Below are 27,387 nucleotides of genomic sequence, written 5' to 3' on the forward strand. Positions count from 1 at the left end.
AGAGGCTATAGAGGGTTGTAGACACAGCTTGCCATCATGTTCCCCTTTGTTAAACTTTTCACCTTTCAGCCTTAACCCATGACCTCTGGCTAGAGTCCCACCTAATCTCAGTAAAAAAAGCTTGCATTTACCCTATCTATACCCCTCGTAATTTTGTATACTTCTATCAAATCTCCTCTCAGTCTTCTAGGCTCTAAAGAATACTGTCCTAACCTATTCATTCTTTCCTTATAACTCAAGTCCACCAGATCAGCCAACATCCTTGTAAATTTTCTCCGTACTCTTTCAACTTCATTATATATTTCCTGCAGGTAGGTGACCTAAACTGCACACAATACTCCAAATTAGGCCTCACCAACTTCGAAATAACATCCCATCTCCTGTACTTAATACTTGATTTATGAAGGCCAATGTGACAAAAGCTTTCTTTGCAACCCTATCTACCTGTGATGCCACTTTACATGAATTATGGATTTGTACTCCCAGATCCCTTTGTTCTACCACACTCCTTAGTGTCCTATTGTTCACAAGGTAAGACCTACCCTAGTTGATCCTACTAGAGGGCAAAACCTCGCACTTGGCTGCATTAAATTCCATTTGCCATTTTTCAGTCCATTTTTCCCATCAGGGCCAGATCGTGCTGCAAGCCATGATAGCCTTGCTCGCTGTCCACTATACCCCAAACCTTGGTGTCATCCACAACTTGTTGATCCAGTTAACCACATTATCATCCAGATCATTGATATAGATGACAAACATCAGACCCAGCACTGATCCCTGTGGTACTCCACTAGTTACAGGCCTCCAGTCAGATAGGCAGCCACTCTCTGACTCTCCCACAAAGCCAATGTCTAATCCAATTTACTACATCGTCTTGAATGCACAGCCACTTTCCTTTATTTTCAAATCAAAGGTACAGAACTCCTCATGTTACCGATACCCGATTATGGACTCCTCAAACGTATAAGTGAGTGGTTGACTGATCCGCCACATGGATGGGGGTGGATTTGCCGGCTGCTACAGACATCTTCTTCCTGGTGGGAACAGAGCATTTCCATATGCCTTCTCTCCTCACCACGCCACCACCAACTTGAGCTGCAGCAATCTGAGGCTGGGTCATCCAGCAGGTTCACTCACTCATTGAGTTCTGCTGACAGATGCTCTTCCCATGCCTGCTCGCTCTTTCATCCCTGCTGTGTCTGGTCATTTTTGACTTACGGACAGTTTAGGTAATGAACAGTTCTCAGGAATAGAAGCCTGTCAGAACCAGCGAAATTCCTGTACAACATTGCTAATCCTCCAATCTACTGACACCACCTCTTGAACCGGAAATTTTAAAAATTATGGTCAGATTGAAGGTAATCTCCTCATCGCTTCTTTCAATAGCAAGCAGAGGTGATAGTAATTTTTATTTAACCATAAAAATGCAACAGTAACAGCAACAAATGCAATAGAAACCCTACAGCACAATACAGGCCCTTCAGCCCACAATGCTGTGCCGAACACATACTTACTTTAGAAATTATCTAGGGTTATCTACAGCTGTCTATTTTTCTAAGCTCCGAATACCTATCCAAGAATCTCTTAAGAGACCCTGTCATAACTGCTTCCACCACTGTTGCCAGTAGCCTTTTCCACTCACTCACCACTCTCTGCGTAAAAACCATACCCTTGACATCTTCTCTGTACCTACTTCCAAGCACCATAAAACTGTGCCCTCTCATGTTAGTCATTTCAGCCCTGGGAAAAAGCCTCTGATTATTCACAAGATCAATGCCTCTCATTACCTTATACACCTCTATTAGGTCACCTCTCATCCTCCATCGCTCCAAGGAAAAAAGGCCGAGTTCACTCAACCTATTCTCATAAGGCATGCTCCCCAATCCAGGCAACATCCTTGTAAATCTCCTCTGCACTCTTTCTATGGCTTCCACATCCTTCCTGTAGTGAGGTGAGTAGACATGAGCACAGAACTCCAAGTGGGGTCTGACCAGGGTCCTATATAGCTGCAACATTACCTCTCGGCTCCTAAACTCAATCTCACAGTTGATGAAGGCCAATGCACCGTGTGCCTTCTTAACCACAAAGTCAACCTGCGCAGCAGCTTTGAGTGTCCTATGGACTCGGAACACAAGATCCCTCTGATCCTCCACACTGCCAAGAGTTCTACCATTAATACTATATTCTGCCATTGTATTTGAACTACCAAAATGAACCACCTCACACTTATCTGGGTTGAACTCTATCTGCCACTTCTTAGACCAGTTTTGCATCCTATCAATGTCCGGCTGTAACTTCTGACAGCCCTCCACACTATCCACAACACCCCCAACCTTTGTGTCATCAGCAACTTTACTAACCCCTCCCTCCGCTTCCTCATCCAGGTCATTTATAAAAATCACGAAGAGAAGGGGTCGCAGAACAGATCCCTGAGGCACACCACTGATGACCAACCTCCATGCAGAATATGACCTGTCTACAACCACTCTTTGCCTTCTGTGGGCAAGTCAATTCTGGATCCACAAAGCAAGGTCCCCTTGGATCCCATGCCTCCTTACTTTCTCAATAAGGCTTGCATGGGGTACCTTATCAAACGCCTTGCTGAAATCCATATACATCTACTGCTTTACCTTCATCAACGTGTTTAGTCACATCCTCAAAAAATTCAATCAGTCTCATAGGGCACGACCTGCCTTTGACAAAGCCATACTGACTATTCCTAATCATATTATGCCTCTCCAAATGTTCATAAATCCTTCCTCTCAGGATCTTTTCCATCAACTTACCAATCACTGAAGTAAAACTCACTGGTCTATAATTTCCTGGGCTATCTCTACTCCCTTTCTTGAATAATGGAACAACATCCGCAACCCTCCAATCCTCCGGAACCTTCCCCGTCCCCATTGATGATGCAAAGATCATCGCCAGAGGTTCAGCAATCTCCTCCCTCGCCTCCCACAGTAGCCTGGGGTAAATCTTGTCCGGTCCCGGAGACTTATCCAACTTGATGCTTTCCAAAAGTTCCAGCACATTCTCTTTCTTAATGTTTATATGCTCAAACTTTTCAATCCGCTGTAAGTCATCTCTACAATCGCCAAGATCCTTTTCCGTAGTGAATACTGAAGCAAAGTATTCATTAAGTACCTCTGCTATCTCCTCCAGCTCCATACACACTTTTCCACTATCACACTCACACTGTGGTAACATTGTCATTTTAACACATTTGTACACAAAGTACCTGTCACTTTCTAACTGTTACACCATACAAGTCCATATTGGCTTAACTTTCACTTTTGACAGCCTGGGATATGCTACTTAGGCTTGACTTGCAAAATGCAAACATCTTTCTCCTTTCGATATTTCACCCGTCCTTCCTGAGTATATCAGCACCCCTTCATTTTGTGATGACAGCTGCAAAGTATCTACTATGATTGTTATCATCACCCATCAATTCCCCAGACTGTTCTCTTTTTAGTTGTTGATAGGCCTTATTCTTTCATTAACTATCCTCTTGTAATTTACGTATTTGGAAAACACGTTTGGATTTTCATTAGTCTTACTTTTCACACCTGCTCTTTAATTTACCAATTTCCCTTTCAAGCTCACTTCTCTACTTTTTGGGGCCTCCTACTGCTTTTAGCTATTGGTGCCTCATTTAAGCTTCACACCCTTTCCACCTTTCCTTACTCTCTGTAGGAGAGTCTTAATCTTTATCTTTTAAATCATATTTACTATGAACCCTTTTGAATCCCCTTAGCTGATTCCCATAGCTCAGCAACTGATTTACCTTCGCAGTAGTTTCCAGGTCCCAATGTGGTAAAAATTGGCCCTGCCCTATTATATCTTTGTTCTTTTCCATAAGTATGCCAAAACAGCATAATTATAATTATTGCCATGAAAATATTCCTCTTTTGATACAGGTTCAATTAGCTTTAGTTCCAAAGATTAAATTCAGATTTGCACCCTTCTTGTTGGACCGGCTGAAAAATAAGTAAAATCTGACGATTTTCCACTCTGTTTGCTCTGGTTTCCAAACGATCCACTTCAACTGGAGCTATTAACTAGTTCTCATTGGTGTCAGAATTGCCAGCTGCCACCCTGCTAATTAGTCGTGTTGCTACCAAACCAAGAGTCAATCCTGGCTTTGTGAGATCCTGCAGTCTGAATGTTCTCTGCAATATCTCTCATGAAGACTGTAGTGTGCTCTGGATATTGATTGATATTCTGGGGCCTTCAGGACCGCAACACAACTGAATGCTTGCTGCATTGTAAGATAATTTTTGTAGAAATTCACAGAGACAGGCTATGAAGAGTCTTGAATAAGCTGTAAACACAAGAGATACTGTAGATGCAGGAAATCTAGAGTAATATACACAAAATTCTGAAGGAACTCAGCACGTCAAGCAGCAGCTACGGAGAGAGAATAAACAGTCAATGTTCCGGTCGAGATCCTGTCCTGATGAAGGGTCTCAGCCTAAAACGACAACTGTTTATTCCTCTCCATTGTTGCTGCCTGACCTGATGAGTTCCTCCAGAATTTTATGCTTGAATAAACTGTGTTGAGTTGGATAGTCTATGGTAGACTCTTATTAGTTAAGAATCTGTTAAGCACACATATGTCACACAGTCAGCACATTCTAATACTCAAAAATCATCATCACTTTCCCAAAGATACACAACAATGTTGCTTATCAAACCTCTGGGTTTCTCTTTTGCCCAGACTAAAGCTTGAAGTAACTTGGATCCTTCTCCTCCAGCAGACAAACATCAAAGTAAAAAGAACAAACAGTCTATTCACATCAGACAGTCTCAGAGGCAAAAGCAAAATACTGCAAGTGCAAGAGATCTGAAATTAAAACAAAATATCTAACAGGTCAAGAATCACCTATGGGGAGAGAAACAGTTAATAATTCATATTTGTGACTCATCATTAGGGTTCCTTGCCACCTGAGTACCTCCATCATTCTGTTGTCTTTGTAAAGTTTGATGAAAGCTGGTCTTACCACATCATCGCGGTTGTTGGGGCTGGATTGTAAAGTGCTCTTTTCTTCTTCTTTTCTAACAAGTCTTTCATACAAGTCACTTACAAGGAATGATGGATAATACCGGTCTTGAAGAGTCTCATAAACATTGCTCTGAATTTTATTGAAGACGTCAGTTCCTTTGTTGCCCACTAGGCTTTGCTGGATTTCTTTATAAAGTGCCTTCTCCACTGGAATTTCACGGCTTTCCACAAAATAGTTCTGGTAGATTTCTCCAACGAGTTGAGGTATTTCAGTCTGAATGAATAAAAGCAGGATAAAGCAGTTGTAATTTGTTTTAGATCTGTGCATTGGTCTTTGCATAATATTCTCCTTTCCCTAAGAGTGCAACTTAAAAAAAGTGTCCACTGTAATCCCAGACATTTATACATTATTCACATAGCAGTCTGTTTCAAGTCAGCTTCTCTCTTCAGTAAACCCATAAGGAACACTGGCCAATAACAAGAAAATATGACTGCAGCAACCCAGGTTTAATCTTAATCTCTGATTCTGTCTGTATGAAATGTTCATATTCCAACCCCCACCACCCCCCCCCCCCCACTTGACCACACAGGCTTTCCCTGCTGGTCCAGTTTCCACCCACATGCCAAAGGTGAGCTGGTTGGTAGGTTGACTGGCCACTGTAAATTATCCCTAGCAGAGGTGGGAGGCAGGAAATGAGATTAGATGGGCACACAAGAAAGAGGTTACAGGGAAATAAGTAAGGGAATGGGATAGCTCTCAAAGCTGGGCCTGATCTCTTTCTACATTTTAAATAACACATTTCATGACCAATGTCAGTGACAATAAACCTGATTCTGATTTTGAGAAAATAATGACAAGAATATGCTTTGGACTGCAGCAACATTTGTTAGGGTTCTAGAGATAGAGCCCTTGTATAAATTTTACGTATATAGTTGATTCCAGTTAATTGGGGCACATTGGCACCAGTACATTTAGGCCCAATTTTGTGGCTGCACCTATTAGCAGAAGTTTCATGGAAATAGTTTAAAAGGAATTTTTAAAAAAAGACAAACTGAGTAACAAATTATGCATTTAAATGAAATACAGAAGAAATTAGAACACTACAAAAAAAAACTGCAGAAAGTTGTAAACTCAGCTAGCTCCAACATGGGCCTCCCCAGCATCCAGGACACCTTCAAATGGTGATGCCTCAAAGAGGAAGCATTCTTCTCTAAGGAACCCCATCACCCAGGACATGCCTTCTTCTCATTGCTAGCATCAAGGAAGTGGTGCAGGAGCCTGAAGACACACACTCAACATGTCAGGAGCAGCTTCTTCTCCTCCACCCTTAGAATTCTGAATGGACAATGGACCCAGGAAAAACCCTCAGTACTTTTCCCCTCACTTTATCCACTAATTATTTAATTTTCATTTTTATATATACTCATTGTATATACACTTACTTTTATAATTATGTATTGCTATGTACTGCTGCTGTAATGCAACAAGTTTCATGACATATGCCAGTGCGAGTAAATCAATGCTACCTGCAGTACTATAAAACTGTGTATTAGCTCCTAATACTTATCAACAGAGGAATTCATCCATGCTGTGTTCTTTTGACTGTAAATGAATAAAATTAGCACAGACACCTAGTGCAATTGATTGGTTGCCTTCATACAATGTTGTTGACGATTAAATCCTCCAAATCTTCATTTTCATTGTAATGTCCAAGATGACTGTCGATGCCTTTAAATTCCTTGTAATTTCTAACTTGTTGAAGTAGTGAAATCATTTCATTTTCACCCCCAGCTGTTCCTGGCATCTCCAAGTCTCCATGCTTGAAATTGCAGTGAGCAAAACAGTTCTGAATTGTCTTCCTGCTTATTTCTCGCCAACTATCAGTGACAAAAAAGTGCATGTGGCTGACACTAGTCAGAACTGTTCAGCAACAGTTTCTGCCCCAAGTAAGCAGCATCATGTCCCAAACAAACAAAGTGAATTCCGAAGCTTCTCTCGATTCGTTTTTGTTCTTTAAGAGTTGTCACAAATAAGTGGCTGCCCAAAATAACTGACGGCCTTATCTGGAATCCAATGTATTTTATATGAGGTGTACATTCCACTGAGGCTATATTAAAAACGAGGTAAAGGTACAAACTTTGACTCAGACAATAGTATCCATTTTTTGTTCCTTTTAATGCAAAAAAAATTCAAGGGACAGTAAAATTCTTGTATTCCAACACCTTTGGGACTTTTGGTCCCAGAATAGCAGATATTTTGATCATTGCTTATTACTCCTATACATAACCAGACACATTTCCATTAGAGCAACACACACAAAATGCTGGAGGAACTTGCTGAGTTCCAGCATCTGCAGACTTCAAGTCTACAAGTAGGCCTGCCTTACATGTTACACGGTAGAATAATAGATCACCCAGTGAAGCACTCCATACCCCAGTTCTGATAACAAACCTACCTACACTGTTTGACCCTTAGTATTCCAGAACCCAATTCTACCTTCAGCCTCACACATGGCCCACAGTGTGGACTTCAGAACTGAATGTACTCCAGTCCCCCTGGCTCTGGCAACCCACACTACTTACAGTCATTCTGTACTAATGAGTGAACCAGATGCCAGACCATATGGATTTCCAAACAACTAGAGACAAAGTCATAGACTGCTGATTGTCAGAGTACAGTTTTACTGTGCTTCATAGAAGTTCAATCATTGAAAGACTGACAGCAAAGCAAAGGAGGACATAGTAGAAACTACCAAAAGTTTGGTTTTGGACATGAGTTTTAAAAGGGGGAAAGGAAGTTCACCAGCGTGACTGGGGAAGACGTAAATGAAATTTGGAGAGGGATGCCTGCACATGGTAAGAGAAGAATCAGGTGCATAAATTAATGGAAACCTTAGACAGATTTAACAGAGGGGATTATTAGATGGGTGCAGAATAACAGAGACTCCAAACATTACAAAAGTAAGTTTAGATTGTATGTATGTATTTAAACAAAGTGTTACACATACATTGGTGAGCTACAATTGCAATCACCATTACTGGATAAAGTACCATCTCTGGGAAACAGATTTTAAAACTGGATAAATACCTAATGGCACACTATTTAATTAGGGAGTAGGGTAAACCCAGAAATGGAAATGAGGTGTTGAATTTGTAAACACCTGCCCATGTGTCACCCAATATTTAACGTGCAGGGTTCCTATTGACTAAGGAGACCCCTTGATGTTGGATCATCCATCACATCACAACCTTTCAATCATGAGCAAACTGAGGACTGGCTTTGTAAGTGAGATATTGGATTCACTTGAGTTCCAGTTCACTGCTTTGTTCTGAGGTACTGATAAAAAAAAATTTCTCTCTCCACAGATGCTGCCAGACCTAATAAGTATTTCAAGCATTTTCTGTCTTAAAAGAAAAAAAGCATGATACCTTGTTTGCAGTTTTCAAGTATTCAACTGACTCCCAGAAGCTGACGAGAGCCCGCTTATCCATCCTTTCCATGTAGGCACGGAAATGTTCCCTATAGGATGGGTTGGACAAGATTTCTTCAAGCTGAAGAATCTGTAAATCAACACAATATTGTTGCATTAAGCAGAACTTCATCTACTGACAAATTGCATCTTAAAAATGTCCATTTTAGAAACAGAAAAACTACTTACAGTTGAAGTCAGAAGTTTACATACACCTTAGCCAAATACATTTAAACTCAGTTTTTTCACAATTCCTGACATTTAATCCTAGAAAACATTCCCTGTCTTAGGTCAGTTAGGATCACTACTTTATTTTAATAATGTGGAATGTCAGAATAATAGTAGAGAGAATGACGTATTTCAACTTTTATTTCTTTCATCACTTTCCCAGTGGGTCAGAGGTTTACATACACTTTGTTAGTATTTGTTAGTATTGCCTTTAAATTGTTTAACTTGGGTCAAACATTTTGAGTAGCCTTCCACGAGCTTCTCACAGTAAGCTGCTGGAATTTTGTTCCATTCCTCCAGAGAGAATTGGTGTAACTGAGTCAGGTTTGTAGGTCTCCTTGCTCACGCACACTTTTTCAGTTCTGCCCACAAATTTTCTATCAGATTGAGGTCAGGGCTTTGTGATGGCCACTCCAATACCTTGACTTTGTTTTCCTTAGGCAATTTTGCCAAAACTTTGGAGGTATGCTTGGGGTCATTGTCCATTTGGGAAGACCCATTTGCAACTGAGCTTTAACTTCCTGGCTGATGTCTTGAGATATTGCTTCAATATATCAACATAATTTTCCTTCCTCATGATGCCATCTATTTTGTGAAGTGCACCACTCCCTCCTGCAGCAAAGCACCCCCACAATATGATGCTGCCACCCCCATGGTTCACGGTTGGAATGGTGTTCTTCGGCTTGCAAGCCTCACCCTTTTTCCTACAAACATAACAATGGTCATTATGGCCAAACAGTTCAATTTTTGTTTCATCAGACCAGAGGACATTTCTTCAAAAAATAAGATTTTTGTCCCCATGTGCACCTGCAAACTGTAGTCTGGCTTTTTTATGGCGGCTTTGGAGCAGTGGCTTCTTCCTTGCTGAGCAGCCTTTCAGGTTATGTCGATATAGGACTCATTTTACTGCGGATATAGATACTTGTCTACCTGCTTCCTCCAGCATCTTCACAAGGTCCTTTACTTGGTTACACCAGTTCTCTCTGGAGGAATGGAACAAAATTCCAGCAACTTACTGTGAGAAGCTTGTGGAAGACTACCCAAAATGTTTGACCCAAGTTAAACAATTTAAAGGCAATGCTACCAAATACTAACAAAGTGTATGTAAACCTCTGACCCACTGGGAAAGTGATGGAAGAAATAAAAGCTGAAATAAATCATTCTCTCTACTATTATTCTGACATTTCACATTTTTAAAATAAAGTAGTGATCCTAACTAACTTAAGACAGGCAACACACATCAAAGTTGCTGGTGAACGCAGCAGGCCAAGCAGCATCTATAGGAAGAGGCGCAGTCGACGTTTCAGGCCGAGACCCTTCATCAGGACTAACTGAAGGAAGAGTGAGTAAGGGATTTGAAAGCTGGAGGGGGAGGGGGAGATGCAAAATGATAGGAGAAGACAGGAGGGGGAGGGATAGAGCCGAGAGCTGGACAGGTGATAGGCAAAAGGGGATACGAGAGGATCATGGGACAGGAGGTCCAGGAAGAAAGACGGGGGGGGGGGTGACCCAGAGGATGGGCAAGAGGTATATTCAGAGGGACAGAGGGAGAAAAAGGAGAGTGAGAGAAAGAATGTGTGCATAAAAATGAGTAACAGATGGGGTACGAGGGGGAGGTGGGGCCTAGCGGAAGTTAGAGAAGTCAATGTTCATGCCATCAGGTTGGAGGCTACCCAGACGGAATATAAGGTGTTGTTCCTCCAACCTGAGTGTGGCTTCATCTTTACAGTAGAGGAGGCCGTGGATAGACATGTCAGAATGGGAATGGGATGTGGAATTAAAATGTGTGGCCACTGGGAGATCCTGCTTTCTCTGGCGGACAGAGCGTAGATGTTCAGCAAAGCGGTCTCCCAGTCTGCGTTGGGTCTCACCAATGTATAAAAGGCCACATCGGGAGCACCGGACGCAGTATATCACCCCAGTCGACTCACAGGTGAAGTGATGCCTCACCTGGAAGGACTGTTTGGGGCCCTGAATGGTGGTAAGGGAGGAAGTGTAAGGGCATGTGTAGCACTTGTTCCGCTTACACGGATAAGTGCCAGGAGGGAGATCAGTGGGGAGGGATGGGGGGGACGAATGGACAAGGGAGTTGTGTAGGGAGCGATCCCTGCGGAATGCAGAGGGGGGGGGAGGGAAAGATGTGCTTAGTGGTGGGATCCCGTTGGAGGTGGCGGAAGTTACGGAGAATAATATGTTGGACCCGGAGGCTGGTGGGGTGGTAGGTGAGAACCAGGGGAACCCTATTCCTAGTGGGGTGGTGGGAGGATGGAGTGAGAGCAGATGTACGTGAAATGGGGGAGATGCGTTTAAGAGCAGAGTTGATGGTGGAGGAAGGGAAGCCCCTTTCTTTAAAAAATGAAGACATCTCCCTCGTCCTAGAATGAAAAGCCTCATCCTGAGAGCAGATGCGGCGGAGACTGAGGAATTGCGAGAAGGGGATGGCGTTTTTGCAAAAGACAGGGTGAGAAGAGGAATAGTCCAGATAGCTGTGAGAGTCAGTAGGCTTATAGTAGACATCAGTGGATAAGCTGTCTCCAGAGACAGAGACAGAAAGATCTAGAAAGGGGAGGGAGGTGTCAGAAATGGACCAGGTAAACTTGAGGGCAGGGTGAAAGTTGGAGGCAAAGTTAATAAAGTCAACGAGTTCTACATGCGTGCAGGAAGCAGCGCCAATGCAGTCGTCGATGTAGCGAAGGAAAAGTGGGGGACAGATACCAGAATAGGCACGGAACATAGATTGTTCCACAAACCCAACAAAAAGGCAGGCATAGCTAGGACCCATACGGGTGCCCATAGCTACACCTTTAGTTTGGAGGAAATGGGAGGAGCAAAAGGAGAAATTATTAAGAGTAAGGACTAATTCCGCTAGACGGAGCAGAGTGGTGGTAGAGGGGAACTGATTAGGTCTGGAATCCAAAAAGAAGCGTAGAGCTTTGAGACCTTCCTGATGGGGGATGGAAGTATATAGGGACTGGACATCCATGGTGAAAATAAAGTGGTGGGGGCCAGGGAACTTAAAATCATCGAAAAGTTAAGATTTAAGACAGGGAATGTTTTCTAGGATTAAATGTCAGGAATTGTGAAAAACAGAGTTTAGGTGTATTTGGCTAAGGTGTATGTAAACTTCTAACTTCAACTGTATATTAGTTTTACTCTGAATCAGTTTACAGTCAGATTGAACTTGCAGATAATATTGACTGTATGCTTCTACAGAAGCTGCACAACATATCACTTTTAGAATCTCAGAATGCTGCAAAATTCTTTGCAGCTAATTAAGTAACTGAAGTACAATCAATGGTAAAATGTATTGTTTTATAAAGAAATCATTATTTTCTCAGGAATTCTCTACAATAAAATCCCAAAGAGAGGATGTCTCTCAGGGTCCAAAGCATCAGCAAATGGTAAATACATTTTGGTCTGTCTGCCTCCTCTACGCAGTATTTGTAGATTGATCGGTCTATCAATTTATTTATTTATTCACTCATTTATTTATTTAGAGATGCAGCGCTGTAACAGGCATTTCTAGTCCAATGAACCTGTGGCACCCAATTACACCCATGTGAACAACTGACCGACTAACCCCTATGGTTTTGGAACATGGGAGGAAACCTGAGCACCCGGAAGAAACCATGGGAATCAAGAGGAGAACGTACAAACACCTTACAGACAGCAGCAGAAATTAACCCGTGTCACCCAGATCCTGAATTCCAGCAAATTCTGATTCCAGTATCAGTAGTGATGATGTCTCCTTGTATGGTAACAAAACATTTGCAAATGGATTGCCAAGATCGGAGAACAACTCAACCCAACCATCAATCACCCGAGCTACACACTTTCTGAGTCATTTCCAGCAATATTTTAGATATTCTTCTACGTTTGTATTTTAATCAGGATTCCTGAAGCAGAGAGTCAAAGGAAAAAAAAATAAGGAAATTAATTTGCCAGCCCTCCTATACATTTTAGCCTCCCCATTTTGTTAAGTTTTGTTTATAGTGAAATCAGAAAACTAGAATTAGCATAGATCCATAATGGAAAGTATGAAGTTTCAAGAGCTAAAATGAAAATTGTCTGTTTATAGATCTCTTTTAAGCCACATTTGCTTTAGGCTTAAACCCCTGTAGAACTCCATTTCATGTCTTACAGAGTCAACTATACCAAACACAACATCCTATACACAGCACAATAATGTCTTAAGCATTTCTAATTGAGCGCACAACTTGAGTTTATTATGAGCGATTTTCTAAACTATACTGCCACTGTGCATATCTTTATGCACAGAGTGGGACTACAAACCTTGTGATTTAAACTCTAATCTACAAAAAAGCGTGAATAAGAGGAACAGAATGTGATTGTTTCTTCATGCAAGGCTCCCAAGGGGAAGTAAAGTGAGGGACATGAAAAACATTAATAATCCAGTCACAGCAAGAAACAAATTACATTGACACTAATTCCCACTTCTGAATAATCCATTCTTAATATAAGCAAACAAAAACAATATGCTGAGCATCTGGAACAGAAAAACAAGGGTCTGCTGGAAACACTTAGCAGGTCACACAGCAGCTGTGGAAACAGAGTTAGTGTTAACACTTCAGGCTGACAACCATTTACCAAATCATGTCAACAGTCATAAACCAAAAAGGCCATTGTTTTTCCACAGTATAAATGTAGTCTGGCCTTCTGACAGTTTCATTGTTTTTATGTTTTAAAAAAAAGTTGTCAATTCATTTGTGAATAGAGTTAAACCTTTGATTTCATTTGGAGACATGTATTATGTATGACTGTGGATGAGTGGAAACTGCGAGCAGTTTCAAATTCCTGTGAGTGCACACAGTGGCATGCAGAAGTTTGGGCACCCCTAGTCACAATTTCTGTTACTGTGAATAGCTAAGCGAGTAAAAGATGAACTGATCTCCAAAAGGCATAAAGTTAAAGATGACACATTTCTTTAATATTTTATGCAAGAAAACTTTTATTTCCATCTTTTACAGTTTCAAAACAACAAAAAAGGAAAAGGGCCCGAAGCAAAAGTTTGGGCACCCTGCATGGCAATACTTAGTAACACCCCCTTTGGCAAGTATCACAGCTTGTAAACGCTTTTTGTAGCCAGCTAAGAGTCTTTCAATTCTTGTTTGGGGAATTCTTGCCCATTCTTCCTTGCAAAAGGCTTCTAGTTCTGTGAGATTCTTGGGCTGTCTTGCATGCACTGCTCTTTTGAGGTCTATCCACAGATTCTCGATGATGTTTAGGTCAGGGGACTGTGAGGGCCATGGCAAAACCTTCAGCTTGCGCCTCTTGAGGTAGTCCATTGTGGATTTTGAGGTGTGCTTGGGTTCATTATCCTGTTGTAGAAGCCATCCTCTCTTCATCTTTTGCCTTTTTACAGACGGTGTGATGTTTGCTTCCAGAATTTGCTGGTATTTAATTGAATTCATTCTTCCCTCAGCCAGTAAGTGTTCCCCGTGCCACTGGCTGCAACATAAGCCCAAAGCATGATCGATCCACCCCCGTGCTTAACAGTTGGAAAGGGGCTCTTTTCATGAAATTCTGCACCCTTTTTTCTCCAAACATACTTTCGCTCATTGTGGCCAAAAAGTTCTATTTTAACTTCATCAGTCCACAGGATTTGTTTCCAAAATGCATCAGGCTTGTTTAGATGTTCCTTTGAACCTTTTGAATAGAACTTTCATTCAACTATGGGGTAGGTGCTGTCATATCCCATATCCTCCCTGATGGTGCTGAAAAAGCTGTCATGCATGCAGCCAGACTGACCGCAGCAGAAAGGAACTCTGGACAAATTGAGAAGGAAGCCTTGGGAATCATCTTTGCTATGAAGAAATTCTACAAGATGCTTTATGGCAAATACTTCACTCTCCACACTGGCATAAACCACTGTTGTCCGTCTCTGGGTCTAAGAAAGGCATCTACCTTGTCCATGGTCACTTCCAAAACCAAGAGGGGAAGGAGCATTGGCCAAGAGTCTCAACACATTTTTGCTGCCATATCGAACTACACCACATCCAGGGCTTGAGGGGAAGTCACAACCTGAAGCAATTTTGGGAAGAAAACTGCACAGTGTTGGCTGCAATGCTGCCACAGCATCCAGCATCCAAGAGAGCAGTTGATCAGATGCACAAAGGCAGCCAAACAGACCTTGGTCGAGGTTGCAACCCATAGCTGCACTGTGGGTCAGACAGCATTGCAAAGGGCAAGACCCTGGGTACCAGGACAGATCAGCAAACAAGTGGAGAAGGTACTCTACAAGGTTATAGACGGACATTGCTGGCATCGCCATGTCAACCAGTTGTGACCACATGCTCCCGAAGGCACAACAAGTTCGTTGGGCAGATCAGTAAACACAGAGCTAGACTGTCATCTCCACCTGGAAAAGTTTAATTTACCTGACTGAACCAATCAACCACCAGCACCAGCAGCGCAGACATAAGCAACACTGCGACATGAAAGGACAGTCTGCAGTCACGAAGAAGGGTTGATCGCCACCGTAAGCCAGTTGTTTCAATCCAAATCCATCTCCAGTTCAGATCCTGCAGGTAACCATCTTCATGAGGGATGCGTTACAGTGAGCTAAAACAACCAACGCCTATCGGTCAGCTGACTTCCACTAATGGATCGTTGGTAAACCATTTAAATAGTCGTGCCTTAGGGATGTCCAGTCCATTTTTAGTGAGGTTGAGACTTTGTAGATGTGTGGCTTTACTGAATAAAGGTGTATTTCAAAATCTTGTTTTGTCCTATCTCCTGGCTTTGGGTCTCATCAGTAGTTATAAGTGAGTTATAGAACAAGGCCTCTGTAGTGAAACTTTTTAAAACATAATGCCCCTTTACACAATACAGGGTGCCAGAGACAGATGAGATAGGAATAACGGAAGGATGCGAAATGCACCCAACAACTAAGGGACAATTGCTTTACTAACTTCAAAATTTCATCGGTTATCAGCTTGAGATTTCAACTGACTTTTAATATATCTGTTGTGAATGGTGATTGATCTTTCAAGTACGGAATTCAAACATGTCCAATTTACAAATGGACAATATCCATAGCTGATCAGCCAATTCAGTGTTTGTAAAAACAAAAGTTCCGATCTGGCTTGTGAAAATTGTAGGTGATAGGGGTCCATGCTGTTCTCCTTGTGCACAAGTAAAATAAAAAGAATGAGTGAGTTGTAAGAGTGTGTGTGTGTTCTGGGGCCAGTTATTTAGTGTTTTTATATTATTAATGGCAATGACCCTGCCATCCCTCCATACCACTTGGCGCCTTTGTGTCTAGAAATTGGTGTCTTCTCCTTAAATACATTTGGCCTTCTGCGACAGAGAATCCACAGGTTCACCAATTGCGTCTGTTAAGAATCTTCTCCTTGTTTCAATCTTAAATACCTTACACTGTAATCTGAGACTGTGACCCCCGGTACAGACATTTCCCAGCTCAGGAAAACATCCCCTATACATCCCCACATCCAGCCCATCAAACTCTAGAGAACACTTAAATAGTTTCAAAAGACATCTTCTTTCATTCTTCTGCAATCTAGTAAATGTATGCCTAGTCAACCCAATATGTCTTCATATGACAATTCCACCACCCAAGGAATCAATGTGGTGAATCTTCCTCTCCCTCTCACAAATATATACTTTCTTAGGTAAGGAGACAGGAAATTCCAGGCAAGAAGCAGGACTTTCTTCTTTTGTAATAAAGGCCAAGATATAATTTGCATTCTGGCACTACGTTGATTGGTCTCATCTCAAACTATAACAAGGTGGCCTTCAGGGAAGAAGTCATCTCTCTGACACAGTGGTGTCAAGAAAATAACCTCTCCCTCAATGTCGCAAGTACAAAGGAGATGGTTGTGGATTACAGGAGGAATGGAGATAGGCTAACCCCTATTGACATCAATGGATCTGGGGTTGAGAGGGTAAACAGCTTAAAGTTCCTTGGCATCCACATCACCGAGGACCTCACATGGTCTGTACGTACCAACTGTGTGGTGAAAAAGGCACAACAGCACCTCTCTCACCTCAGACGGTTGAGGAAGTTTGGTATGGGCTCCCAAATCCTAAGAACTTTCTACAGGGGCACAATTGAGAGCATCCTGACTGGCTGCATCACTGCCTAGTATGGGAACTGTACCTCCCTTAATCGCAGTACTCTGCAGAGAGTGGTGCAGAGAGACCAGCGCATCTGTAGTTGTGAACTTCCCATGATTCAGGACATTTACAAGGACAGGTGTGTAAAAGGATCACTGGGGACGGAAGCCATCCCAACCACAATCTATTCCAGCTGCTACCATCTGGGAGGTGGTACCGCAGCATAAAAGCCAGGACCAACAGGCTCCGGCACAGCTTCTTCCACCAGGCCGTCAAACTGATGAACTCACGCTGATCTGAGTGTACTCTATATTACATGGACTGTTCTTTTTTTATAAATTACTATGATTGAACATTGCACATTTAGATGGAGACATAACGTAAAGATTTTTACTCCTCATGTATGTGAAGGATGTAAGAAATAAAGTCAATTCAATTCAATCTGTATATTTGCAGCACACAGAAATGCTGGAGGAACTCAGCAGGCCAGGCAGCATCTATGGAAAAGAGTATAGTCAACATTTCGGGCTGAGACCCTTCATCTGGACCGGAGATAAATGGGATGAGGAATCAGTTAGAAGATGAGATGGAGGGGTGGTGGGCGGAGAGGAAGAAACACTAGGTGAAACCGGGAGTGGGGGAGGGGTGAAGTACAGAGATGGAAAGTTGGTTGGTGAAAGAGATAAAGGCTGGAGAAGGGAGATAGTCCTATATCTGTTTTGTGCTGGGGCAGCAGGCTGAGGGTAGCAGACACCAACAGAATCAACAAGCTCATTCGTAAGGCCAGTGATGTTGTGGGGATGGAACTGGACTCTCTCACGGTGGTGTCTGAAAAGAGGATGCTGTGTCTAAGTTGCATGCCATCTTGGACAATGTCTCCCATCCACTACATAATGTACTGGTTGGGCACAGGAGTACATTCAGCCAGAGACTCATTCCACCGAGATGCAACACAGAGCGTCATAGGAAGTAATTCCTGTCTGTGGCCATCAAACTTTACAACTCCTCCCTTGGAGGGTCAGACACCCTGAGCCAATAGGCTGGTCATGGACTTATTTCCTGGCATAATTTACATATTACTATTTAACTATTATGGTTTTATTACTATTTAATTATTTATGGTGCAACTGTAACGAAAACCAATTTCCCCCGGGATCAATAAAGTATGACTATGACTATCTCTTTCACCAATCAACTTCCCAGCTCTTTACTTCATACCTCCCCTTCCTGGTTTCACTTTTCATTTCTCCCTCCCCTCCCCACTTCTAATTCTGACTCCTCATCCTTTTTTCCCTCCAGTCCAGAGGAAGGGTCTTGGTCCAAAATATTGACTATACTCTTTTCCATAGATGTTACCCCGCCTGTTGAGTTCCTCCAGCATTTTGCGTATATTGCTCAGATTCCCAGCATCTGCAGATTTTCTTTTGTTTGTGATTGGACTTGAAGAAGGTGGTGTTTCTCCCCATAGTTTTTTGTCAGTTGTCCATTGCTATTCACAACTAGATACAAAGCCTTGATTTGATCTATTGGTAGCAAGATTACATAACTGGCTTGTGGCTTACTGCTTATTCTATTCATAAGGCATTCATTCTTGCTGTTATTTCTCGTAAGCTCAAGTATTGTGGCTGATATGTCAGGTGATCCATTTTAATATTTCTGAAAGAGTATGGCCCCTCATACCAGATGGATTTGATCTAAATCTACACTATTTGTCAAGGTGGCAATGCCGCGCCACACAGTGGTACACATAAAATGCAGAACACTGCAGACGCTAGAAATCTGAAATAAGAACAGAAAATTATGGAATTTACTCAGAGGGTTAAGTAACACCTTTGTAAGGAGAAGACGACAATCTTTCAAGTCAATGAAGCATTATCAATATACACTCTGCTTCATTCTCCTCAGATGTTACAATGGAATGCATCCTCACTGTGACAACAGAACTTCTTTTTTAGAAGGAACATGAACAGGTTGTTCCACCCAAACTGGCTATTGCCCAAATCATCTTACACAGGTAGCTACACTAAGATCCCTTCTACTATATGATATCTTTGTTCTAATATCCTCGGGTAAGTCAATGATATCATTTCTAAATTATGTGAGATCAAGAATCAATTATGATATCTTGACATTTATGAGAGGAATGTCTATGGGTTCACATGGAAATATCTGTATTTTGCTGAAAATCAAACGAATCATAGACTTTTCAAACGAAGAGGTGGTACCTCAGAAATTATCTCACTGTGATAGATAATAAAAGGAAGAAAATAATGTGAACTACTATTTTTGGGATGTAATTTAATATGTCAATACATGTAAAATGCTAAATACATATTTATATAATTTCATACTAAAATGCTAAAAGGTATCCAAGACCAATATAAAAATCTGAAAAACATATTTTAGCAAAAATATCATTGACTTACCTGGCAATATTGGAACAAAGTTATCATATGGTATAAGTTATCATAAGTTATCAAAGTTATCAAATAGTGTTGCTACTTGTGTAAGATAATTTGAGCAGTGGCCATTTTGGGTGGAGCAACCACTTCATGTTCCTTCTAAAAGGACCTGCACACAAGTGGCCTCAAATATACGAGCCACAAACTTCCTGAGAAGTGCTCACCAATAATTTCCCAACTCTGCCCCAGTACTGCATTCCACATGGAATCCAGTGTTGAGGGACCAATTTCCTATTGTTCCCTCAGGAATTTGCTCTCTTACCCTGTTTAACAAATACTCCGCAATTTCATTATCTTAATGGAGAAAATTCTAGGAAAGATAGCTAAGTGTTAGGAAATTTACATTTTATTTGGTATTAATTAAGCTTACTTTTTTTTGCATTGAGTACTTTGAAGTGTTTTCATTTTTTTTAATATTTCTTATAGAGCCAAGCTTTAAATAGTGTTTTTATGCTGAATGTTTCTGAATGCCAGGGACAGTTCAGCTTTGACATCTGGATATACTTGTGGAAATGGATTAATCAAAGTCTTCTTCAGCAGTTCAGTAATTAGGGTTGTTTAAACCCACAATATGACATAATTTAGACCGTAAGACCAAAATGTAGGAGTAGAATTAGGCTATTAAGCCCATCGAGTCTGCTCTGCCATTCCATCACAGCTGATTTATTTTTCCCTCTCAACCCCATGCTCCTGCCTTCTCCCTGTAATCTTTGATGCCCTTACTAATCAAGAACATATCAACCTCTGTTTTAAATACACCCAAAGACCTGGCCTCCAGAATCTTCTGTTGCAATGAATTCCACAGATTTACCAACCTTTGACTAAAGAAATTCCTCCTCACCTCTGTTCTCCTTTTCTGAGGCTGTACCCTCTGATCCTAGACTCTTCCACTATAGGAAACATCCTCTCCAAATCCACTATCTAGGCCTTTCAATATTCAATAAGTTTCAATGAGATACCTGCTCATTCGTCTAAACTCCACCGAGTACAGACCCAGAGTCATTAAACACACCTCCTTGTGATTCCTGGGATCATTCTCATAAACCTTCTCTGGGCCAGCATTGGAGAGAGTTCAGAGGAGGCTCATACAAAAATATATATAATTAAATCACAACACTCCAAATGCATTCTGACCAATGTCTTATAATGCACAGACGATACTGCACAAGGCGTCACTGACCACGCTGAAGTGGCTCTAATAAAGAAACTACCACTTGAAGATTTGATCAAGATAACTGGAGACTTAACATGTAGGTAAATACACTTCAGGTTTGTTAAGCCAGAAAATTATAGGCCATCAATAGTTTTATACCACAACAAACTGAACTCAATGCTGTATTCCAACAGCAGTCTCATCACTAAACTATGTCACAAAAGGAATTTAGTATCTATTACACACGAGTGGTTGAGCTTTGCCTTCGCTTGTGAAATGAATGGATAATTACTAACAACATTTTCATCAACAGAAAAAATGAACACATCGAACACCAGCACAATAAACTGCCTCATTCAGCCTTTCAAAACAGTCAAAAACCCCCATTCTCTGCAGTTCACAGCATTTTAAGGCTCAGTTCAGTTTCAACAGCTGAACGCTACTCGAAACACTGGAACGTCTCAATGATCCAACCCTTGCATTTAGTTTAATCTAGCTACTTCTCTTCACCCTACTTCATTGCAGCGTCAACAATATAGTTTTAAAATCAAAACTTTACCTTTTGATTTGAAGGTGCATCAGTCTCATCACCATCCTCCTGCTGACCGTACACTGGACCCCCGAGGAGCTTTAACCGTTTCTCACACTGCTTCTTGGCAACAGTGAGCTGGTTGATGTACCTTTTCATATTGCGAGCGCGCAGCAGGTCTGCCTTCATGGCAGCAGACTCTTTCCCTTTGCTATCTATGTTGGATATTGAAAAGGAGAAATATGGTGACTGGGGTAATCCATATGAAAAAAATATCATTCATCACAATCAGTTTAAACAAGACTTTTTGAAGCAATGAACTGCAAAAGGTTCCACATTCTTTTCCTGCTTCAAACCATTAGCCAAGTACAAAGCATATGGTCATGGAGAGACATCGCATGGAAAAACCCACCAAGTCTACATTGACAATCAACGACACAATCCTGACGAGGAGTCTTGGGTCAAAATTTCAACTGCTTATTCCCCTCCATCCATGCTGCCTAACCTGCTGAGCTCCTCCAGCATTTTGTGTGTGTTGCTCACAATCACATATTTATATTGATTCTACAATAATCTCAATTATTATCGTTCCCACTTTGTCATCAACCCCATCCCCAGATTCTACCACACACTTGCAGCAGGTGAGTGAACAATTAATGAATCAACCCTACAGTCTAGTATCATTTTATTGCAGTGACAAAAGATGAAAACTTTTCTTGATTCATCTCCCTTCAATGTCAATCTCAGCCTTGTGCCTTTGACTCTTGGAATCTAACCAAAGAACACTCGCCCTTGCCCAGCATTTCCAAATGTACTTCAATCACTAGTACAACACAGACTTGTTTTTTTAACATCAGCTTGTTGCCATGGCAATAACAGAGTCACATTATTCATGCTTATGCTAGTTTTGAAGAATGAAGGGTAGCAGTCATACCACATGACCTTGTTTTTTTAAATTATAGGAGAGTAATTTAAACAAAGATTGAAGTTGTAGTTGTTCATTATTTTATTAACTGAATCTAAATTCTATGGTAACACTGAATGATACAGGTTGTCTAATTATTATCATGTTGTCATTTCAAGTCAAGTTTATTGTCATTTAACTATGTACACATATACTGTCAAACGAGACAATGCTTCTCTGGACCAGGGTGAAAAGCACTGTAGTACACATAACACACGTTACACAAAACAACATAGGAAAGCGAGAATTAAATCTACAGATGAATTACACAATAAACAAAGTGCATAAATTGAATATTGTAGGGTACAGTACAAATTATCAGGTGACACTTCAAATGCAATGCGGCAGGGAATTCAGAAACCAAATGCCCCGAGAGAAGAAGCTGTGTCCCATCATGACCGTTCTTGTCTTTATGCATTGGAGCCTCCTGCCTGATGGTAGAATGTCAAAGGGGATGCTGGATGGATGGGTGGAATCCTTAATAATAATAAGGGCCCGGCATATGCATCACTCCTGCTAAGTGTCCCCAGTGGTAGGTAGAGAGACCCCTATGATACTCTCGGCCATTCTCACAGTCCTTTGTAGGGACTTTTGGTCCAATGCTCAGCTGCTCCCATACCAGATGGGGATGCAACTTGTCAGGACACTGCCAATGTTGGGGGGAGAGCCTCACGCCTCAATCTTCTCAGGAACTGGAGGCACTGCTATGCCTTCTTGTTCAGGGAGGTGATATTGAGGGACCAGATGAGGTCCATGATGCAAACTCCCAGGTAGTTGGTGTAATTAACTCTCTATGGAGGAGCCATGTATGTGCAGAGGGGGATGGTTCATCTGCACTTTCCTAAAGTCCACAATCATTTCCTTGGTCTAGGTGTCCTGGTAGAATGATTTGAGCATCCTGGCAGACACATCACTATCAACATTCAGAAAATGCACAGAAGTGATTAGGAAGGCTAATAGAATGTTGGGCTATATAGTGCACTCAGTGGAGTTCAAGTCCAGAGACATTCTTCTTAAGAACATAGAAATCTACAGCACATTCAAGGCCCTTTGGCTCACAATGTTGTGCCGACCACGTAACCTACTCTAGAAACTGCCTAGAATTTCACTAGCGCATAGTCCTCTACTTTTCTAAGCTCCATGTACCATCTAAGAGGCTCTTAAAAGACGCTATTGTATCCACTTCCACCACTACCACCGGCAGTGCATTCCACACACGCACCACTCTCTGCGTGAAAAGCTTACCCCTGAGATCCCGTCAGTAGCTATTTCCGAACACCTTTAACCCCTGCCCCCTCATGTTAGCCATTTCACCCCTGGGAAAAAGCCTCTGACTATCCACACGATCAATGCCCCTCACCATCTTATACACCTCTATCAGGTCACCTCTCGTCCTCTGTCACTCCAAGGAGAAAAGGCCAAGTTCACTCAATCTATTCTCATAAGGTATGCCCTCCAATCCAGACAACATCCTTGTAAATCTCCTCTGCACCCTTTCTATGGTTTCCACACCCTTCCTGTAGTGAGGCGACCATTACCTCACGGATCTTGAACTCACTCCCACGGTTGATGAATGCAAGCTGTATAATGTGCTTGTGAGGCCACACGTTGAGTACTGTGGACAATATTGGTCTCCATATTTTCTGACGGATGTGAAGGCACTGGAGATTGAGTTTCTCATACAAATGGAGAGTGAAACAGTTTGACTGAAAACCAGTGTATTATGCCTAAACAATGAGACTACAATGGGATGAGGGAGGATTTGGCTAGTGTAGACTAGGAACACAGGCTATATAGTGCGACAGTTGAGGAACAGTGGAAGACTTTCAAAGAGATTTTTCATGGTGCTCAACAAAAGTATTCCAGTTAGGAGCAAGGACTGTAAGGGTGGGGAGAGCCAGCCTTGGATAACTAAGGAAATAAAAGAAGGAATCAAACTAAAAGCTCAGGCATACGAAGTCGCCAAGAGTAGTGGGAAACTGGAAGATTGGGAAAATTTTAAAAAGCAACAAAGTACCACTAAGTGAGCAATAAAGAAAGGGAAGCTAGATTATGAAAATAAACTAGCACAATATACAAAAACTGATAGTAAAAGTCTTTATAATTATATAAAGCAGAAAAGGGTGGCTAAAGAGAACATAGGTCCCTTGGAGGACGAGAAGGGGGAATTGCTATTGGGTAATGAGGAAATGGCAGAGGCTCTGAATGACCATTTTGTGTTGGTCTTCATGGTGGAGAACATGTCTAACATGCCAAAGAGAGATGTTATGGATGCGATGGGAGGTGAGGACCTCAATACAACAGCTATCACTAAAGAGGTGTGTTGGCACATGGCCAAGTGGTCAAGGCATTGGTCTAGTGATCTGAAGGTCGCCATTTCAAGCCTCAGCTGAGGCACCGTGTTGTGTCCTTGAGCAAGGCACTTAACCACACATTGCTCTGCGATGACACCGGTGCCAAGCTGTATCGGCCCGCGTGCCCTTCCCTTGGTTAACATCAGTGGCGTGGAGAGGGGAGATTTACGCGTGGACAACACTGCCCAGGCCTGCGCCCTAGAAACCTTCCAAGGCGAAAATCCATGGTCTCACGAGACTAACAGATGCCTATCTATCTAAAGAGGTAGTGCTGAGCAAACTTATGGACCCGAAGATATTGGTAAGTTCCCTGGTCGTGATGGAATGCACCCCAGGGTATTGCAAAAAATAGCACGTTATAGTAGAAGCTTTGGTGATAATTCAAAATCCTCTGGACTCTGGGCAGATAGGAAGATGGCAAATGTCACACCACTGTTCAAAAAAGGATGTAGGCAAAAAGCAGGTAACAATAGGCCAGTTAGTTTAACATCTGTAGTTAGGAAAATGCTTGAAGCTATCATTAAAGAAGAAATAGCGAGGTGTCTGGAAAGAAATGGATCCTTCAGGAAGACACAAGATGGATTCAGCAAAGGCAGGTCCTGTTTGACAAATTTACTGGAGTTCTTTGAAAATATAATGAGTGCAGTGGATAGAGGGGAACAGATGGACGTTATTTACTTGGATTTCCAGAGGGCGTTTGATAAGGTGTCACATAAAAGACTTATCCATAAGATAAGAATGCATAGAATTCAGGGTGATGTATCAGCATGGATAGAGGATTGGTTAACTCATAGAAAGCAGAGAGTTGGGATACATGGGTCTTACTCTGGTTGGCAATCACTGGTGAGCGGTGTATCGCAGGGTTGGTGACGGACCTGCAACCGTTCACCATATACATTAATGATCTGGAAAAGGGGACCGAGTGTAGTGTATCCAAGTTTGCTGATGATACTAAAATTGAATGGAAAAGCAAATTGTGCAGAAGATATGGAGAGTCTGCATAGAAAGGCCACACCTGGAGTACTGTGTGCAGTTCTGGTCTGCTTACTTGGGGAAGGATATACTGGCTTTGGAGGCAGTGCAGAGGATGTTCACCAGGTTGATTCCAGAGATTAGGGGCTTAGACTATGGGGAGAGATTGAGTCACCTGGGACTGTACTCACTGGAATTCAGAAAAATGATAGAGAACTTATTGAAACATATAAAATTATAAAAAGGACAGATAAGATGGAGACAGGAAAGTTATTTCCATTAGTAGACGAGACTAGAACTAGGGGACATAGTCTCAAGATTTGGGGGAATACATTTAGGATGAAGATGAGGAGGAATTGCTTTTCCCAGAGAGTGGTGAATCTGTGGAATTCTCTGCCTAATGAAGCAGTGGATACCACTTCAATAAATATATTTAAGACACGGTTGGATAGATTTTTCCATAGTAGGGGAATTAAGGGTTATGGGAAAAGGCAGGTAGCTGGAGAGGAGTCCAGCCATGATCTCAATGGCCCAAATGGCCTACTCCTGCTCTTATATCTTATGTTCTTAAAAGAGAGTTCAGAGAAGGGCGATGAGACTCATTCCAGGTCTGCAGGGTATGGGCAATGAAGGAGGATGAAAGAATTAAATCTTTTTAGCCTAAGTAGATGTAGAATGAGAGGAGACATGATAAAAGTGTTCAAAATTATTAAGGGTATTGGTAGGTTGATGCTGGCTGCTACTTCAAAATGAATCCATCAACAAGTACCATAGATGAAGACTGATTGAAGGGAAATTTCAGACAAATATCAGGAAGCATTTCTTTACACAGCGAGTTGTGGACAAATGGAACAGACTACCTAGTTGTGTAGTTCAGAATAGTACCTTAGAGACTTTCAAATCTGAACTCAATGGTTATTTTAACACACTATGTGAACAGGAATTTGGCAAGCACAAACACGAGGAATTCTGCAGATGCTGGAAATTCAAGCAACCCAAATCGAAGTTGCTGGTGAATGCAGCAGGCCAGGCAGCATCTCTAGGAAGAGGTACAGTCGACATTTCCGGCCGAGACCCTTCGTCAGGACTAACTGAAGGAAGAGCTAGTAAGAGATTTTAAAGTTGGAGGGGGAGGGGGAGATCCAAACTGATAGGAGAGGACAGGAGGGGGAGGGATGGAGCCAAGAGCTGGACAGTTGATTGGCAAAAGGGATACGAGAGGATCGTGGGACAGGAGGCCCAGGGAGAAGGAAAAGGGGGAGGGGGGAGAAAACCCAGAGAATGGGCAAGGGGTATAGTGAGAGGGACAGAGGGAGAAAAAGGACAGAGAGAGAAAGAATGTGTGTATATAAATAAATAAATAAATAACGGATGGGGTGCGAGGGGGAGGTGAGGCATTAGCGGAAGTTTGAGAAGTCAATGTTCATGCCATCAGGTTGGAGGCTACCCAGACAGAATATAAGGTGTTGTTCCTCCAACCTAAGTGTGGCTTCATCTTTACAGTAGAGGAGGCCGTGGATAGACATATCAGAATGGGAATGGGATGTGGAAATAAAATGTGTGGCCACTGGGAGATCCTGCTTTCTCTGGCGGACACAGCAGAGGTGTTCAGAAAAACGATCTCCCAGTCTTGTTCAATCCCTTCCTACCTATGTTCATGACACTTCTCACGCTCTTAAACTTTTCGATGATTTTAAGTTCCCTGGCCCCCACCGCTTTATTTCACCATAGATGTCCAGTCCCTATATACTTCTATCCCCGATCAGGAAGGTCTCAAAGCTCTCCGCTTCTTTTTGGATTCCAGACCTAACCAGCTCCCCTCTACCATCACTCTGCTCCGTCTAGCGGAATTAGTCCTTACTCTTAATAATTTCTCCTTTGGCTCCTCCTACTTCCTCCAAACTAAAGGTGTAGCTATGGGCACCCGTATGGGTCCTAGCTATGCCTGCCTTTTTGTTGGCTTTGTGGAACAATCTATGTTCCAAACCTATTCTGGTATCTGTCCTCCACTTTTCCATCGCTACATCGACAACTGCATTGGACCTGCTTCCTGCACGCATGCTGAGCTCGTTGACTTCATTAACTTTACCTCCAACTTTCACCCTGCCCTCAAGTTCACCTGGTCCATTTCCGACACCTCCCTCCCCTTTCTA

The 27,387-nt window shown here is 42.1% G+C and overlaps 1 protein-coding gene across 3 annotated transcripts in view; it reads right to left on the minus strand.

The window, feature by feature from the left end:
• Positions 1–27,387, minus strand: part of snx25 (sorting nexin 25) — a 294,956-nt gene that overhangs the window by 104,178 nt on the left and 163,391 nt on the right. For all 3 annotated transcript variants that reach the window (XM_063049392.1, XM_063049391.1, XM_063049390.1), the window contains exons 8-10: positions 20,975–21,159; positions 8,435–8,566; positions 5,004–5,279 (exon numbers count right to left, since the gene is read on the minus strand). In XM_063049392.1, the coding sequence (XP_062905462.1) occupies positions 5,004–5,279; positions 8,435–8,566; positions 20,975–21,159 (593 nt within the window). The remainder of the gene's footprint in view (positions 1–5,003; positions 5,280–8,434; positions 8,567–20,974; positions 21,160–27,387) is intronic.

This window comes from Mobula hypostoma, chromosome 5 (genome assembly GCF_963921235.1).
Source record: "Mobula hypostoma chromosome 5, sMobHyp1.1, whole genome shotgun sequence".
Lineage (NCBI taxonomy): Eukaryota > Metazoa > Chordata > Chondrichthyes > Myliobatiformes > Myliobatidae > Mobula > Mobula hypostoma.